Consider the following 17,642-nt stretch of genomic DNA (forward strand, 5'->3'; position numbering starts at 1 on the left):
TGGGAAAAACATGTATTTTTTCCTCGTTTGAGCTCTGACCATTTCTAATCTACATAGGGTCTACAGCAGAGTTTCTCAACCTTTTTGATACCAGGGACTGGCTTGTTGCCTTCCTAAACTGTGTCAGGGAGATCTCAGGGATCGGTGCCACTCTGCAGACCAGTCATTGAGAACACTGCTCTACTGTACTCAGCACTGTTATATATGAGCACCTGCCAGTAGTACATTAAGCAATGTGACTACACAACGTCCTACCACTGGAGCTTTCTCAAAGATTAAAGAGCCCTGAAGTATCAGATTTCTTCTTCCTGTATAGGTAACTATAGATTGAGATTGTCAGCTTTTAACTTTATCTTCAATAAACTAAATCTTTAAATCTCTTATGTTTTCCAGACCATAAACCACTCTTGCAGATCATCTCTGAACTCTCTCCAATTTTTCCAACATTCCTTTTAAAATGTAGATGCTAGAATTAGATACATTATTACCACTGGTGTAGACAGATGTAATATCACCTCTCTATTCCTAGCTGATATTCCCATTTATACATTCAAGGGTCAGGTAAACCCTTTTTGCTGTGAGTGCTTCTTCACTTAGTTATTTACAATGACCCTACATTTATTTTAGTTTCTGCGTTCCAGGATACACAATCTACCATCCTGTAAGTATCACCTATATTCTATGACCCATCTTACTAACAGCTACACAAGAGTGGAACTGAAGAGTACAATTGACTTCTTCCTAGGCCATTGGTAGTTTGAGTTTCTTAAAACGAGCTAGAGCAGTGTTCTGCTGCTTGGCGTGGATGGTAGAATTTGCAGTATTTAAGATAAAACTCCCAACTGTCCTCCCTAAACTAAACCCCCTTTTCTGCTTCTAGGTTGAAATTTAACTAATATATAAGTGCAGCATCATAGAATCACAGAACCATATTGCTGTAGAGTTGGAAGGGACAGCAAGAAGTCAGCAAGTCTAGTTCCCTGGACTGAGGCAGGACCAAGTAAACCTAGACAATTCCTGACAGGTGTTGTCCAGTCTGTTCTTAAAATCCGCCCATGATGGGTATTCCACTCCCTCCCTTGGAAGGCTATTGCAGAGTTTAACTACTTAGAGTTAGAAAGTTTTCCCTAATATCAGGCCTAAAGCTCCCTTGCTGCAGTCTAAGCCCATTACTTTTTGTCCTAACTTCAGTAGACATGGAGAACAATAGATCATAGCCCTCTTTATAATAGCCCTTTAACATATTTGAAGACTGTTATCAAGTTGAAGATTATCAGGTTTGGGGGTTGGGGAGGTTGTTTGCTTGTTTTTGTTTTTTTTCCCCAAGACTAAACATGCCCAGTTTTTTTAACCTTTTCTCCTGAGTCACGTTTTCTAAACCTTTTATTATTTTTGTTGCTGTCCTCTGGACTCCCTCCACATCTTTCCAAAACTGTGCTGCCCAGAATTGGGCACAATACTTCAGCTGAGACTTCACCAGTGCCAAGTAGAGTGGGACAATTACCTCCCCATCTTACATACAACACTCCCGTTACTACACCTTGCAATGATACTGTCCTTTGTCACAACTACATCACCTTGTTGACTCATATTCAGTTTGTGCTCTACTATAATGCACATGCATCCGATGAAGTGGGTATTCACCCGCAAAAGCTCATGCGCCAATACATCTGTTAGTCTATAAGATGCCCCAGGACTCTTTGCTGCTTTTACAGAGTACTACAGTACTTCTGCCTAGCCAGTCATTCCCCATTTTGTAGTTGTGTCTTTGATTTTTCACTTCCAAAGTGAAGTACTTTGCACTTGTCTTTATTGCATTTAATCTTGTTGAATTCAGACCAATTCTCCAATTGTCAAGGCCATTTTGAATTCTAATTCTGTCCTCCAGAGTGCTTGCAACCCCTCCCAGCTTGGTGTCATCAGCAAATTTTATAAGCATACTCTCTACTCCAGCAGCCAAATCATTAATGAAAATATTAAATAGTCCCAGACCCAGGACTGACCCCTGTGGGACACTGCTAGATATGCCCTCCCAATTTGACAGTGAACCATTGATAAGTACTCTTTGAGTACAGTCCTTGAGCCAGTTTTTCACCTACCTTTTAGTAATTTAATTTAAACTGCATTTGCTTATGAGAATGTCATGTGGGACTGTATCAAAAACCTTACTATAAAATCTGTGATAACTGAAGGGGGGTGGGTAGCTCCTTTATGGACACCCATATGGACAGACAGCTAGCTGTAAAATTGCTCTTGGTGTCTGTTCTCTGCTTGCTTTACCTGTAAAGGGTTAACAAGCCCACAGGTAAAAGAAAATAAGTGACCAAAAGAGCCAATGGGAAGGTAGAACTTTTTTAAATAGGGAAATAAACTTTCCCTTTATCTGTTGTTCTCTGAGACACAGAGCAGCAATGCTATAAGCAGGAATTCAAAGCAGTTTCTCCTCCCTTGGTGTTCACACCTCAACTGCTAGAAGAGGGCCTCATCCTCCCTGACTGAACTAACCTCGTTATCTCCAGACTCATTCTGGCCTGCATATTTATACCTGCCTCTAGAAATTTCCATTACCTGCGTCTGACGAAGTGGGTATTCATCCACAAGGTGCCACAGGACTCTTCGTTGCTTTTTACAGGAATTCTGTGTAAGGCTTGAACCAGGTATGAAAATTCATCAGCTCATACCTAGAATTACTTACTTGAAACCCCCCAAATATGTAAGTAAATTAGAAATGTTTAGCTAGAAGCGATCAGTTTATTTCTTTATTTGACGTCTGGATCTCCTCTGTGCTAACCCCAAATGCTTTTGTTTGCTTGTAACCTTTAAGCTGAATCTCCAAGAAAGCTAGTTTGGGTGCTTAATTTTTGGAATTGCTCTTTTAAAATCTAGCAAAAGCCTAAGTTCCAGATGCATTTTTTCCTTTTTGTTTTTAATAAAATTTACCTTTTTTAAGAACAGGATTGGATTTTTGGTGTCCTAAAAGGTTTGTGCATGTTGTTTGATTAGCTGGTAGCACAGCTAATTTCCTTTGTTTTCTTTCTCAGCTCTTCCCCGAGGTGGGGAGAGGGAAGGGGATGAAAGGGCTTGAGGGTAGGAATTCCCAAGTGTTCCTTCCTGGGTCCAAGGGTGTGGTTTTGTTGTTGTTGTTGTTGTTTTTTGCATTTGGGTGGTAGCAGCATTTACCAAGCCAAAGTCAGAGAAAAGCTGTAACCTTGGGAGCTTAATACAAGCCTGGAGTGGCCAATATTAATTTTTAAAATCCTTGTGGGCCCTCACCTTCTGCACTCGAAATGCCAGAGTGGGGATTCAGCCTTGACAAAAGCTATATCATGTCTACTGATTTCCCCCTTCCCATCCCTCCACTAGGCCAATAACCCCAGTAAAGAAAGAAATTTGGTTGGTTTGGCATGATTTGTTCTTGACAAATCCATTCTGGTTATTCCTTATAACTAGGGCCCTACCAAATTCAAGGTCCAGTTTGGTCAATTTCACAGTCATAGGATTTTAAAAATAGTAAATTTCATGATTTCAGCTATTTAAATCTGAAATTTCATGGTGGTGTAATTGTAGGGGGTCCTAATCCAAAAAGGAGTTGTGGGGGAGTCGCAAGGTTATTGTGTGGGGTGGGGGTGGGGGTTTTCAGTACTTCTACCCTTCTGTGCTGCTGCTGGCGGCAGTGCTGCCTTCAGAGCTGGGCAGCTGGAGAGAAGCAGCTGCTGGCTGGGAGCCCAGCTCTGAAGTCCGAGCCACTGCCAGCAGCAGCACAGAAGTAAGGATCGCGTGGTATGGTATTGCCAACCTTACTTCTGCACTGCTGTCTGCAGAGCTGTTCCCTCAGTCAGCAGCCACCACTCTCTGGCCGTCCAGCTTTGAAGGCAGCAGCACAGAAGTAAGGGTGGCATAGTATAGTATTGTCACCCTCACTTTTGCGCTGCTGCTGTCAGGGCGCTGCTGTCAGAGCTGGGCACCCAGCCAACAGTCACTGCTCTCTGGCCACCAAGCTCTGAAGTGCAGTGCAGAAGTATTGCCTTGTGACCCCCCTGCAACTCCCTTTTGGGCAGAACCCCCTATTTAAGAAATGCGGGTCTCCCCCCATGAAATCTGTATAGTATAGGGTAAAAACACACAAAAGACCAGATTTCATGGGGGGAGACCAGATTTCATGGTCCGTGACGTGTTTTTCATGGCCGTGAATTTGGTAGGGTCCTGCATATTAGAGACTCCTCAAGTTCAGTCTTTCAGATGAGAGCTAATTTGCCTGCGTTCTGGCTGCTGCTGGTGCAAAGGGAAAGATGGCCTGGGAAGGGAACATTCATTTATATATTTATGATGGCTCTTTTACATTCTAAAGATTGTAATTTTTCAAATTAATGCTGAAAACCAGTGTCAATCTGATTAGAAACCAAGGCATACCTTCCTTAAATAAGCTAAGCAGTGCTTAACAGACAGCGTAGCAGGTAAATGGGATTCTGCAAGAACTTCAATTGATTCTTTAAAGCTTGCATGGCTACTTAGGCACTTCAGCTAAGCTTGTGGTGTAAAGGGAGTTATAGCCACCATTAGAGTGATAGTGAGTGGATTACGTGCTCTCTCTCTCTCTCTCTCTCTCATTAAAATGCTATTCACTATTATTGTTAGCTGTGGCTTTTAAAAGGTGTTGTGTCTCATCTGGTGTCTAGCCAAGAAATTTTTTCCCTAATATGTCCCACTGTTCCTCAGGAGCGGCGGAAGCTCCCTAAAAGTGTGAGGGGGGCCCACTGGTGCCCGAACTGTGGCCCTTCCCCCTAAGGCCCTGTCCCCATGCTGCCCCTTCTCAATGAGCCCCTGCCCTTGCGCCGCGCCTTCCTCCAAGGCCCCGGACCCGTGCCGCCTCTTTCCCATAGACTCCGCCCACCACTGGCTCCTCTCCGCCCCTCTCCCCATCACTCACCCTAATAGCCGGTAAAAGTGATGGGGCCTTTTTAAAGTGACCTTTAAAAGTGATGGGGCCATGGCCCCTTGACCCTCCTCCCCCATGCTGGCACCCTTGCTGTTGCTAATCTACCAGTGCCAGGAGCTCTGGTGGATCTAGCCTGCCAGCTCTGCACAGAGCTGGCCCGAGCCCCCTCTCCCTTCCCTCCTCCCCCACCTCCTGGCCTGGAGCTGGCACAAGTCTCTACCTTGCCCCATGCAGAGCTAGCCCAAGCCACTCACCCCCTGAGCCCCCTTTTTTGAAAAACTAGGCATTTGTGATCAGTTGACAAAAGCAAAGGGGACAAATGCCCAGTTTTGCCAAAAAAGTCAGATTGTCCGGGGCCAAAATGGGATGTATGGTCACCCTAGGCTGGGGTCCCCAGTTGTGCCCCCTCTTACCCAGTTTGTGCCCCCCTGGGAGCTGGGGGCTAAGAGGGGGCCAGAGAAGGGAGCTGGGGGCTGCTGTGTGGCCAGAGGCAGTGGTCAGGAGCGGAGCCGGAGGTGTGGCTGGGGCTCTGGCCAGGAGCAGAGCTGGGGGGGCGGGAGCATAGCCACGGGTAGTGTTGGGGTGGGGTCAGAGTGGAGCTGGGGGCACAGCAGGGCTGGGTGGCGCTCCCTGCCCACCCCCCACAGGGGCTTACCCAGGCCCTACTGTGTCCCACCACAGTTTGGGGAGCACTGCCTTAGGCTATGATAAGAGCCACCCAGGGAGCCCAGGCAGCTGTGGGGAGCCCTGGGCCCTTCACCTGCCCTGGGCAGGGGGCCAGGGTACCTGAGAGCAGCCCCCGGCTGATTTCTCTGCCCCCTAGGGTGCACCACCCAGGGCAGGTGGAGGGTCCAGGGCTCCCCACAGCAGCCCAGATTCCCTGGGTAGCTCTTATCATGGCCTGGCTTTTAGCAGGGCCCCATGGCAGGGAGGGAGGATGTGGAGGTCCAAATGTTCTTTATGCCCAGGGCCCCAACAAATCTTAATCCACCGCTGGCAAAGCAGCTCTGCTCAGACTGTTTGTGGGGAGGGTTAGAATGGGGGAAAGGAAGTGGGGGAAGAGAGGTGAGGCTGGGAGAGGCAGTAGGGAATGGGGGAGTTGGGACATAGAAATGGGAGAGTGGGGGGCAGAATGGGGGAAGGGAGTTGGGGAAGAGGCAGTGGGGAAGGAAGGTGTGGGGGAGGGGCAGAATGGGGGAAGAGGCGGTGGGGGAAGAGAAGGGGAGTGGGGAGAAGAATGGGGGAAGGAGGGTGGGGTAGGGTGGGGGAAGAGGCTGTGGGAAAGGGGGTTGTGGGGGTTTAGGGGCAAAGGACAGTTGGGAGAGGAATGGGGAATGGGGTGGGGAGAGGCACTGTGCATCTGAATTTCCTGAGTGGCTGCAGCATCCGAACACCACCACCTCCCGCCGCCCAATTAAGCTGTCCCCCACAGCATCGGCAGCCCAGGTACCACTCCAAGCCGGGGGAGAGAGCCAGTGGAACTGGCTTCAGCATGCATATGCCACCCCGCTTCCCCTCCCGCCCCACCCCGCAAATATAGCAGTCAAACTATGCTTATGGAGGGGCACACCTGCCCTCGGGGCCCATGTCTGCTCTCGCAGCCCTTTAGGCAGCATTTAAATCTGTGGCTCAGTCAAGCCCCATCCCAGCAGACTCTGGCACCCCCAGGTGCTCCCAGGTACCTGCTCTCTTGCTCTGCTCCAGGCACTGCTCGGGCTGCATCTCCCCTGGGCGCTTCTCCCTGCAGCAGCTGGGATGGGACTCGACAACTTTTGGCCACAAATTGTGGCAGCTGCAGTGCTGAATGCAGGGGCTGGAGTCCAGTAAGTTGATGCCGGGGGCGCCAGTAGCCTCTGCCTTGCCTCCCCCTGTGTCCACCCCTCATGGTGCACCGCTGCACAGAGCCCAGTATCCCCCGGGACATCTGCCCCCGGAGGCTGGGATCCTCCTGCCCCAGAAGATATATCCGCTACAGACCAGGATAGCCTGGACACATCCAGTTCCCAATCCGGGCATCCCCGGGACACACCCAGAGCCTCCCCACTCACCTGTGGCTCCTCCTTTCCTGGGACACCTCCTTGTTGCGGTTTAAATTGCCTGCAAGAAGCCAAGCATCCCTCCCCATTTACGAGCCCAGGGTGCAACATCCTTCTCCCTCCACCCTCTAGTGAAACAGACACCACCTCCCTCCAAGACCATGGAGGCGAGGCTCCCCTTTGGCTGGGGCTGGTGTGCAGCTCTCACGCTACCAGGAAGGTGACTCCTGAGACTGTTACCCTGCTCTGCACAAACCAGTACGTCGAGTAACAGGACAAAATTAAGAGGGGGGGACTTAAATCTACCAGGGGAAACCTTCCTGGCAGTGCAATCTCTGTCTTAGGCTGTGGAACAGTCTCCACACAGAAGGACTGGAAACCTCAAGGGCTTGTCTTCACTACCATGCTACATCAGCACAGCTGTATCGATGCAGCTGCACTGATGTAGTGTGTCTGGTGAAGACACACTCCATCAATGGGAGAGCGTTCTCCCATCGATGTAATACTCCACCTCAACGAGAGCTGGAAGCTCTGTCGGTGGGAGCGGTGTAGACAGCTCTTTAAGTCAATGTCACTTACGTCGCTCGAGGGGGGAGGGGCTGTGGCTTTTTCACACCCTTTAGCGACGTTACAGCAATGTAAGCAGTAGTGTAGACAAGCCCCAAGGGCTTTTAAAAGGAGACTGGACAAAACATGTTGTATGGAGCAGCCCTGCATTGGCAGGGAGCTCGACCAAGATGGGATGATCACAGAGGCCTTTTTTGCCTCCAACGTCTATAATTCCATCCCACTAGGCTGGCAGTACAAATTCTGGTGCTAAAGACCTGATGCCTGGATCCCATTGCATTGGGATTGTGAATTAGTGCCCTGTCATGCAACTCCTACTGGGCCAATAGTGTAGATCCTGCTGTTAGTGCAGCTGTTTGCGGGTGCCCTTGTGTTTAGCTGAACCTTTCACTCAGGGATGGAGTGCATCCCCACTATATTGTGAGCATGCATTCTGACACTGCTATCCTGCTGCATGGATCCCAATGTGCTTGTACTGTGTATTTTTAGCACTCACACTCTGCTATATGACTCTTATTATGCAGGTAGTTCTAGTGTCCTGGTGCAACGACAACATTATGTTAGAAATATGAATCCTGAAAATAGTGCCCTGGTGTAATGGTCACTCTGGGCTATTGTGACGCCTCCTTTTTTGTATGCAGTGTTGTTGAAGCCCTGTTGGGCCCAGGCTATTAGAACCAAGATGGGTGAGGTCATATCTTTTATTGGAGCAACTTCTGTTGGTGAGAGACAAGGGTCCGAGCATACACAGAGCTCTTCTTCAGGTCTGTAAACTTGAACACTTGTCTCACTCACCAACAGCAGTTGCTCCAGTAAAAGATATGACCTCACCCATCTTGGATCTCTAATCTGAATCTTGTCATTGTGACCCTGTTGGATGCCGCCTAATATACAGAGAGCATGAATCTTGGCCACTAGGGGAGGGGGTGTAAATCTTAATGCTGGTAGCCTGCCGTTTAGAGCTTATGCCACTGTGAGTCTGGGCGTTTTAATTTTGGCACGCGTAGCCTGATGCCAATAATCCATGAAGGTAGTGGAGTTTGGAAATAAGGTGGAACTAGGGCTGGCCTTACGGGTGAGATGTGTGTGTGCGCATGTGTGGTCAAGAAGCAAGGAGTGGGGTGGGCCTGTGATGCAAGGTCATGGACCGGAGCTCAGGACAACGGAGGGAGGCAGTGGGGCCCAGGGCAATGTGGGGGGATTCCTCCGCCACTTTGGTCTTGGCCTCCCTACAGTGCCCCATCTCCTGGGCAGCTGGTGTGGCTCTTACCACAGCCCAGCTTCGGCTTGTGGCCTGGCTAAGGAGCGGAGGGGGGGAGGAGGCGCAGCAGGGGGCGTAGGCCCCCCCCCCAGGGGGCGGAGCCTGAGGGATCCAAAAGTTCTTTGTGCCCAGGACCCCAGTAAATCTTAATCTACCTCTGCTAACGCCAAGAGAGGGATTCCCATTCATGGAGCGGTACATAGACACGTATCTCTGAGAAAGGGGTGGGGCTCTGGCCCGGCGCCGCTTACCTAAAGTGCACCAGAGCCGGGGCAGACTACCTACATGCCTGCCCTGTCCCCGCGCCGCTCCAGGAAGTAGTGTAGCCCGTGGGGGGGGGGGGGGCTCTGCATGCACTGCCCTTGCCGTGCCTCCAGGTACCTCCCCCGAAGGTGGTTCTCCCTTCCCAGCCAATGAGAGCTGCGGGGGGCGGTGCCTGGAGGCAAGAGCACCGCACGGAGCCCTTTGCCCCCACCCCCTGCCCGGGGGTCGCAGGACATTGTGCCGGCTGCTTCTGAGCGTGGCATGGGGCCCGTGGCGCCTCGGGGGCAATCCCGTGGGCTGGAGCCAAAGCCCTGAGGGGCTGGATCCAGCCCGTGGGCCATAATTTGCCCAGCCCTGAAATAAGTCATGCTAATTTTTGCTGTAAAACACGGAAATAGAGTGACATTACAGAAGAATAAAAAGCTACTTGTTTTAATTAAGTCATGATTATCTTGCTCATATTGAAGAGAATTTTTTTTTAAAAGTGGACACTCTTGGAGGGGCAGGGACCAGTGCGATACTATGTTGCAGCCCCTTTACATTGCTCTGGACCACTGGCAAAGCATATACTGTCCCCTGCTATAACAATGTTCTCTAGGTAAAATGATCTAGCATAAGAGTGCCACAGTGCCTCCCCCACTGTGGAAGGTATGGCAGAGGCAGGCTGGGTGCTGGTTGCTTTCGTCTGCCAAAACTGCTGCTTGGGGGGGGGGGGCGCTGCTGAAATCTAGCATAAATTTAGAGCAGCCCTGAGGCTGCTCCACCTTACATCAGGCTTCCAACTGGACAAGAATAGGGGGAGGTGCAAAAAACAGGTTAAAGTACCTTTGCCCCCCCCATTTCCTGCCTCAGTCATATCTTGACTAGACCAAAGATGCAGACTGTACATCCCGCTGTTCAGCCTCAGACCACGTAGAGCACATATTGCAGAAGGGCAAACGGCTCTAGTCCAGCAAATTAGTTCTCACATATTATGGACAAGCTGCCTCTGGGGATGATAGGGTAGCTTAGGGATGGTCTGCGCTAGGAACTGACATTGGTATAGCAATGGTTCTCTGAGTATAAAAAAATCCACCTCTCTGAGCAATGTAATGAAGCCAGCCATGCTCTCGGTATATCTAGTGCTAGGGCAAAGGAAGACTTCGTCCATTGACCTAGCTACCACCTCTCACCGAAGTGGATTACCTATACTGATACAAGAACCCCTCCCACTGGTGCAGGTGGCTACACTGTAGGGCTGCCATTGTGCTTCTGTAGCGTTTTAAGTGTAGACATACCCTTCGTCGCTAGCAGTGTTCAAGCTTTGGGCCTCCTGGCTGAATCTGAGCTTTTAATTTAATTTTATGCTGTGGACTTTGTCCCCTAGGTGCTGGAGTAAGACCACAGTTAGAGAGTGTCGGACTATGACGTAGCAGCACAATTGATGTTGACCACATTTGAAAAAGTGTAGGGTTGTTTGATGCAAATGAATACTGGTTCTCTCTGAGCATGTCACCTTGGTAACCAAGTCCGGTTCTGCCTCCAATACTGGAAGTCTCTAAGTCTGCATTTTCTGACTAGCAGACACTGTTATTTGCAGTACCAATGTAGCCGTGTTGGTCCCAGGATTTTAGAGACAAGATGGATGAGGCAGTATCTTTTATTGGATCAACTTCTGTTGGTGAAAGAGATGAACTTACACAGAGCTCTTTTTCAGGTCTGGGAAAGGTACTCAGAGTGTCATGCCTAAATACAAGGTGGAATAGATTGTTTAGTATAAGTAGTTAACATAAATTGTAAGAGACCATTCAAGGTGAAGTGGCCACATAACACTGCCTGTACTCATGGGACGAAAAAAAGTGGGGGGGGGGGAAGATAGTGGATTGCAGATTGGTGTAATAAACCATAAATCCAGTGTCTTTATTATATTCATTATTTTTAGTGTCTAGCAAAGTTATGACTTTAAGCTTTCAAACTCTTGTTTTCATGGTGGTGTGCAAGTTTCCTTTGGGGATGAAAAGAACTCAGAGGGAAGATGTTGAGTGATTACTTCTTGAAAAGTGTTCAGCTATGACTGTTGGGAATTTGTCTTTTATCATTTTTTTGTATGAGTTCATTCAAGAGCATAGCGAGGGTCTCATTTTATCCACATCAATGTTATTGTGCACTTAAAACTCTTTTAGAGTAACCTGGTAATTTTGCTGTGAGGCTAGCTAGTATTTTGATGGCTTAGCTGTTTTTACTATTTCTTTTGGATATGCTCGATGCTTTATATGGGCATGATCTGAGGGATATGACTGAGTGGCACTTAGTGTTTCCACAGTTTCTGTTTTTTCAGGTTGCCTTATCTCTTGCCTCCCACAGCCCCACTGGAAGCACAGACCACATGTCATCACTAACCCCATAACAAACTAAGTATGTTAACCTTTTACTTCCTCTGAATTGGTTGTTTCTAACCCTGTGAACCATCAACTAGCCCTGCTTTGAGGCAAAGAACTCAGAGATCAGGGTGAAGGATCTTTCCATCATTCTGGAAGAGAAAAATGAGGTGTGACCTGGAGAAATATTGGTGAGTCCATAACTAGCTGTATCAGGTAGAGAAACCATGCCTGTCTGAGCCAGGTCAGAACTATTAACTCTGGCTTGGTCCTTTTTTATTTTGAGTAGAACTTTTGATAGTGCAAAACATTAGACCCAACAACCACTGAAGATAAAAGGCATCCCTCATGGACTGGTGATCCAGCCTGCCTCTGGAGCAGAATTGGACACAATTCTTGTTCATGGCCATGGCAAACATATTTATCTGAGAGGTACCCCATTGCTGGAACGTGTGGTGAAGTATGATGGACTTTGTCTCCCATTCATTGTCTTGAGAGAAGTGCCTGCTGAGCGTATCCGCAGTCACATTCTGCATTCCTGGAAGGTAAGCTGCTGTGACGATGATCTGATTGTGTATGCACCAATTCCAAAGCTTGACAGCTTTGTAGCAAAGGGAGGGGGATCTTGCCCCTTCTTGTCGGTTGCTACAGAACCTGCATGACATGTTGTCCATAATGACCTTTATATGTTTGCCCCTGATCAATGGTAGAAATTGGAGACAAGCATATCTGACCATCCTGCGTTCTAGGAGGTTGATGTGCACAGTCGCCTCTGGATGTGTCTATTTGCTCTGTACCATAGGGGTGTCCAGATGTGCGCCCCAACTTAGGAGGCATGTATCCATTGTTATAACAACTGCCAAGGGAAGGGCAGGTGAAAGGGACTACTGCACAGCCATTGGGAGGGTATTTCCACCAATTGAGAGATTCCTTTATGAAGGTGGATATGGACAGTAGTGGGGCTAGACTGTCTGCTCAGGGAATAACAGTCCTAGGCCATCCTTGGAAGCAGAGCGGCTGCACTCTTGCATGGTCTATAATGAAAGTATCAGCTGCCATATGTCTCAACCACCAAAAACAATTCTGGACAGGTGTCTGAGGGCTACTTTTGGATAGCTTGACTACATTGGAAAGGGTCGCAAATCTTGCATTAGGAGATAGGCTCTTACAGCTATTGAACTGAGATAAGCTCCTATGAATTCTAACCTTTGTAAGGGATCAAGGTGGATTTTTGAATGTTCAGTTGTAAGTCCAGTGCGAGGAAGAGGTGTATGGCTTTGCAAGTTGCCCTTGCAGTTTTATCCTGGGAGCAACCTTTTAGAAACCAATCGTCTAGGTAAGGGAACACCAGAATTCCTTTTCTGCGGAAGTGTGCCTCTACTGAAGACATGACCTTTGAAAAGATCTTTGGAGCAGATGAGAGGCCAAAAAAGAAGCATCTTATACTGCAAATGGTCCCGGCTGACAGTAAAACATAGGAACCTTTTGTGAGATAGGTGGATTAGTATGGAAATGTGTCTTGATGATTGAGGGCTGAGAACAAAGCCCCTGGGTCCAGAGATGGAATTATTGCTTCAAAGTGTGACCATTTTGAATCTTTGTGCTTTCACAAGTGTGTTGAGTAGCCTTAAATCTAGGATGGGTCCAACCTTTTTTTGGAACCAGGAAGTACCTGGAATAAACCCCCTTCCCTCTGTGCTGCATGGGAACTGGTTCTATAGCACCCAAGTATAGGAGAGAGTCTATGTCCTGTCTTAAAAAGTGCTCATGAGAGAGGTCCCTGAAGAGGGACGGGGAAGGGGAGTTGGCAGGCAAAAGTGAAGTGGATGGAGTACCCTGTGGAGATGATCTCCAAAACCCACTTGTCTGTAGTGACTGATTCGCAAGCATGCTGGAAGTGGTAAAGAGTTGCTGAAAGGAGGAAGGCAGGTGAAACACTGCAGTTGGTATGAAAAGGGATGGCAGCTCAGGACCTCCACCCCTCCATCAAAATTGGTGCTTTGAAGCAGAGGGTTGGGAAGTGGATGGTTTTTTCCCTCTGGAACCTCTGTCTCTTGAATTGAGGTTCATATGATCTGTGGGAACTTGAGAATTGGGTGGGCTCTCTGATGTCTGGGACCTACTGAGTTTTCTCTTTTGGATGTGTATATAGATCTCCAGAGAACATAAAGTGGCCCTCGATTGCTTACCTGTGCGGAGATTTGTCTATGGTGTCAGTGAACAGTTTAGTGCCCTCAAAAGGAAGGTCTTCAATTGTATTCTGGACCTTCTTTGGAAATCCTGAGAGCTGAAGCCAGGAGGCCCTCTTCATAACTATTGCTGTAGAAATCAAATGAGCGGCGTATGAGCAGCGTTGAGAGAGGCCTGCAGAGATATTCTGGTGAACAGCTGGCCTTCTGCACTAATTTCCCTCTGTGTTCTTGTGGTACATGCTCAATAAAGGAAAAGTGCCTCTATGGGAATGGATTGGAGCACTATGGACAGATATTTGAGAGCCCAAGGCAAGATCTTCATCAGAATCCTCCTCTCCCAAGTCACTCTGAAGTGGTGGAGCAGCAGAAGAAACTTGAGAGGTACAATTCTCAGCACCAGATGCATGTCTGGGAATCTGGAGGGCCTCAGTACCAAGAACAGTTGGAGCTGACCAACACTGAGTCAGGTGTCTTGGACACAGCTAAGTCTTGAGGAAAATGAAACTCCTGCAGTACGGAGTGTGTTGTCAGTACTGTATCCATGACCTGAGCTGACATAATGGTAGCTGAGGGAGTTGATGGTACTGTGAATCTTGAATGGTCCAAGGGGAGTTGAGCTGGAGTGGTCTTTTCGATAGTGAGTGTGAAAGGGTAGAGCTTTTTTTGCCGCCTTGTTCCCCTGACAGTACCAATGGTCCATCAGAGCCTGACATTTTGGAGTCTCTAGATTTAACAGTGCTCTTGGTACTGAGGAACCAGCAGCCTCATGCATACAGTGTCAGAGACTGATGGGAGCCAAAGTGGCTGGAGTCACCATTGACCTCATCTTCTTTGAGGTAGATTCCCTTCCTGGAGAACTTGGGGCACGGTCTTTGGAAGTCTTACGACAGGAATCTTGGGCCTTCTTCTTAGATGCCCTTGAGGCGTGTGGCTTGGAGATAGTAGCGGTAGCCAACTTATTCAGAGACTGGCAAACTGTGGGGTCTTCTGGCCTGGATCAGAGTCTGGGCTCAGCAAGCTCTCCATCCTAAGGAGTCAAAGTTTGATCTCCCACTAGATTTTAATGCCAGACTGAAGTTGCACTTTGAGATTCCCTGATGCAATGGATGCACCAGGAGGATCAGTCACTCACCCCGATTGCCTCCTGGAACAACAGGCAGCATTTGAAACCTGGCAGAGCCAGGCATGCCCTTCTAGTAATATAAAACTCCCAGGAAGGGAGAAACTATATAACAACATTTTTTTTTAAACAACTATACTACTGATTCCTAAACTACTGTAAGAGCTAAGGGGACACACGGCTGAGGTAAAATTCAACACAGACAACTGTGAAGGCTCCATCTCAGGCCAAGGCAGTTGAGAAGGAGCTGAGGGCACTTCGCCTGCGCAACACTACATAGCAACAATGCAGAGCACAAGACTGAGTAACCCGTATGGGTGGGCCAAACAGACACTATGAAATTTCTGATCAAAAGCACAGGGGCTGCAAACACACCTAGAATGGAGCACCCGTTGGGACACTGCTTGGAGAAGAATTGTTACTTATGCATGCTGAGCTACTTATATGGGCACAGACTTACTATGATACATGTCTAGCACCACTCTAATGTCTGTGTTCATATGTGCATCACCTGTGAGCTTGTAATCTACTACTTGTGTCTGTATGCTAATTGATATTTAAGAGTTATATACTCATTTACAACGTCTGTAGATCTATACTTGTACAGCCAGCACTGTACTTAATTGTGGGGCAGATTCTATAAGCTTTATTCACATGAAGTATCACTTATGTGATTTGTGCTACTTACAGCAATGGGACTATACATATGACCGCTACTTGGGAAGTGACAGAATATGTCCTGGGGCTTTAAGGTACGCCTCTGCAAAACAAGTACTTATAGAAAAAATAAAACCAAGTGATGTGTAAGAGGACTACTGAAAATATTATCGTTTAAGAATGGCTAACATCACATACCTCTGACTCAGTTCATCCAGAGGCCTGTGGTATGATACAATTAGGCTCTTGTTTTCAGTGGGTGAAGATTTGGGAGTTCAGCAAGAAAAACCCCATGGAGGGGCCTAATTCTGCCATCCTTGAACTGTGATCAGTCCCATTGATTTCAGAGAGCCTACTCTCAGAGCAAGGTGGTACTGACTGCAAAGGTGGCAGAATCAGGGCCTAGTATCACAGGAACATAATTTATGTGCAAATTAAGGAGGAAATGGATGAGATGTAGCTAAAGTAAAAAAAAACACCTTGCTGGAGTTAAAATAAAATTCTAGGACTCTTGGTTTTTAGATAAGGCCTTATGCTCCAAATTTTTTTTAAGATTAAGTTTTAACCTAAGAATTAAAAAGTCCTGCAGGATTTAGCACTTAAATTCCTGTATGCAAGGTGCAGAGCTTTCTTGCAAGGTACACCTCTACCCCGATATAACGCGACCCAATATAACACGAATTCGGATATAATGCGGTAAAGCAGCGCTCTGGGTGGGGCGGGGCTGCACATGCCGGTGGATCAAAGCAAGTTCGATATAACGCGGTTTCACCTATAAAGCGGTAAGATTGTTTGGCTCCCGAAGACAGCATTATATTGGGGTAGAGGTGTACTTTGAAGTCAATAAGAAGAGAGGGAGCTGTGCATCTCAAAGGAGTCTTAAAGAGCTGTGCCACGCTTGCTCTCTGAACTTGCCAGTTAAAGGTACATCTCATATCTTAGAATCGAGATACAATATCCTTTCTTGTAATTATAGATGAGAAATCTCTGCTCCTGGAAAATACTGATTTTTAAATGCAGTTCAGCCACACAAGAGAGCCCAACTCAAAAATAAATTGATACGGTTGGTATAAATCTGAGACTGATTTATAGTAGCAGTATTTCTTATGGAAAGTGTCAGAGCATTAACTATCCTCAGCTTTGCTTTAGGGTTCTTAATTGCTGGCTAAAACTGATTTTTGTGGGGATTACTACTATGAACATAAATGTTCCAAATTAAACTATATGGCATTTGTTATCAGGCAGACTAAAATGAAGTATGACTAAGATGCTCAGACTGTATCTAAGCTAAGTAAATAAATGATAATTTTGCAAACTTATCCTACAAGAACTTTCTAGAGAACAGTAACAAATACTTATAAAGCTACTTTCTAATTATTTCTTTGCCATAGCTCTGAAACTAATTGATTTGAGTAGATCAAAATACACGGAAAAAAGTTTGTGTTCTAATTAGTTTCTCTGTTATAAAAGAAAGCTAAAAATAGACACTAGCCCCATAACAAAATACAATGAACATCTAACGCTGTTGCAGTTCACCAAACTGTTGAGTACTGTTGTCCGAAAAAACCTAGGGTTACATAATATTTCTCTAAACCCAAATTGGTAATTTATGTTTTGTTGTTTTAAGGTTATAGATGCAACCATTACAATTTTTATTATAAAAATAAGTTTAAAACATTAAAATTGTAGTGTACAATTCCATAGAAAAATGAACTTTAGTTCACAGTTCTTTGTGGGAAGACTCAGAAGAGGCTAAGTCATGGAGGAGCCAGAAGAATATTCAGTATTTACTGTTGCTTCTTTTTCTTCATATCTTGGAGGTAATTCAGATGAAAGATGCAGAGTAGGTAAGACGTCTGAAGAAGAACTGCTTCCGGGAATTGCATATAGTGGTTCATACTCTCTAACAGAAACCATTCCTTGAACATGTGCAAGTTGTGCCCTGTAAAACATTACACGTTAGTACATTCCAATCTCATTTATACACTAAGTCAAATCATACTTGAGTTTCACACATGCACACACAGTGTAGGTGAAGCCGGTGTGTTCAAGCTGCCTTTTTTTTTTTTAAACTGGTTCACTGCAAATACACATCTGTTTAGTAAACAGTGCCATCTGTATAACAGTGTGGCCTTTTCACATTTCCTATAAAAGAGGTCTTTTTATATTCCCCTGACAGCACTGCATAGAGCAGAATAGCCACTTGGGAATGGGAGAGATTTTCTCATCTCTTTTCCTTAGTTCCTTTGCCC

At 46.8% G+C, this 17,642-nt stretch overlaps 1 protein-coding gene across 2 annotated transcripts in view; it reads right to left on the bottom strand.

Annotated features, from left to right (window-relative positions):
* Positions 1-16,915: 16,915 nt before the first annotated feature.
* The window catches only part of TMEM171 (transmembrane protein 171), a 29,024-nt gene continuing 28,297 nt past the window's right edge, over positions 16,916-17,642 (bottom strand). For both annotated transcript variants that reach the window (XM_039543176.1, XM_039543175.1), the window contains exon 4: positions 16,916-17,332. In XM_039543176.1, the coding sequence (XP_039399110.1) occupies positions 17,143-17,332 (190 nt within the window). In that variant the 3' untranslated portion in view covers positions 16,916-17,142. The remainder of the gene's footprint in view (positions 17,333-17,642) is intronic.

This window comes from Mauremys reevesii, linkage group 6 (assembly GCF_016161935.1).
Source record: "Mauremys reevesii isolate NIE-2019 linkage group 6, ASM1616193v1, whole genome shotgun sequence".
Classification (NCBI taxonomy): Eukaryota; Metazoa; Chordata; order Testudines; family Geoemydidae; genus Mauremys; species Mauremys reevesii.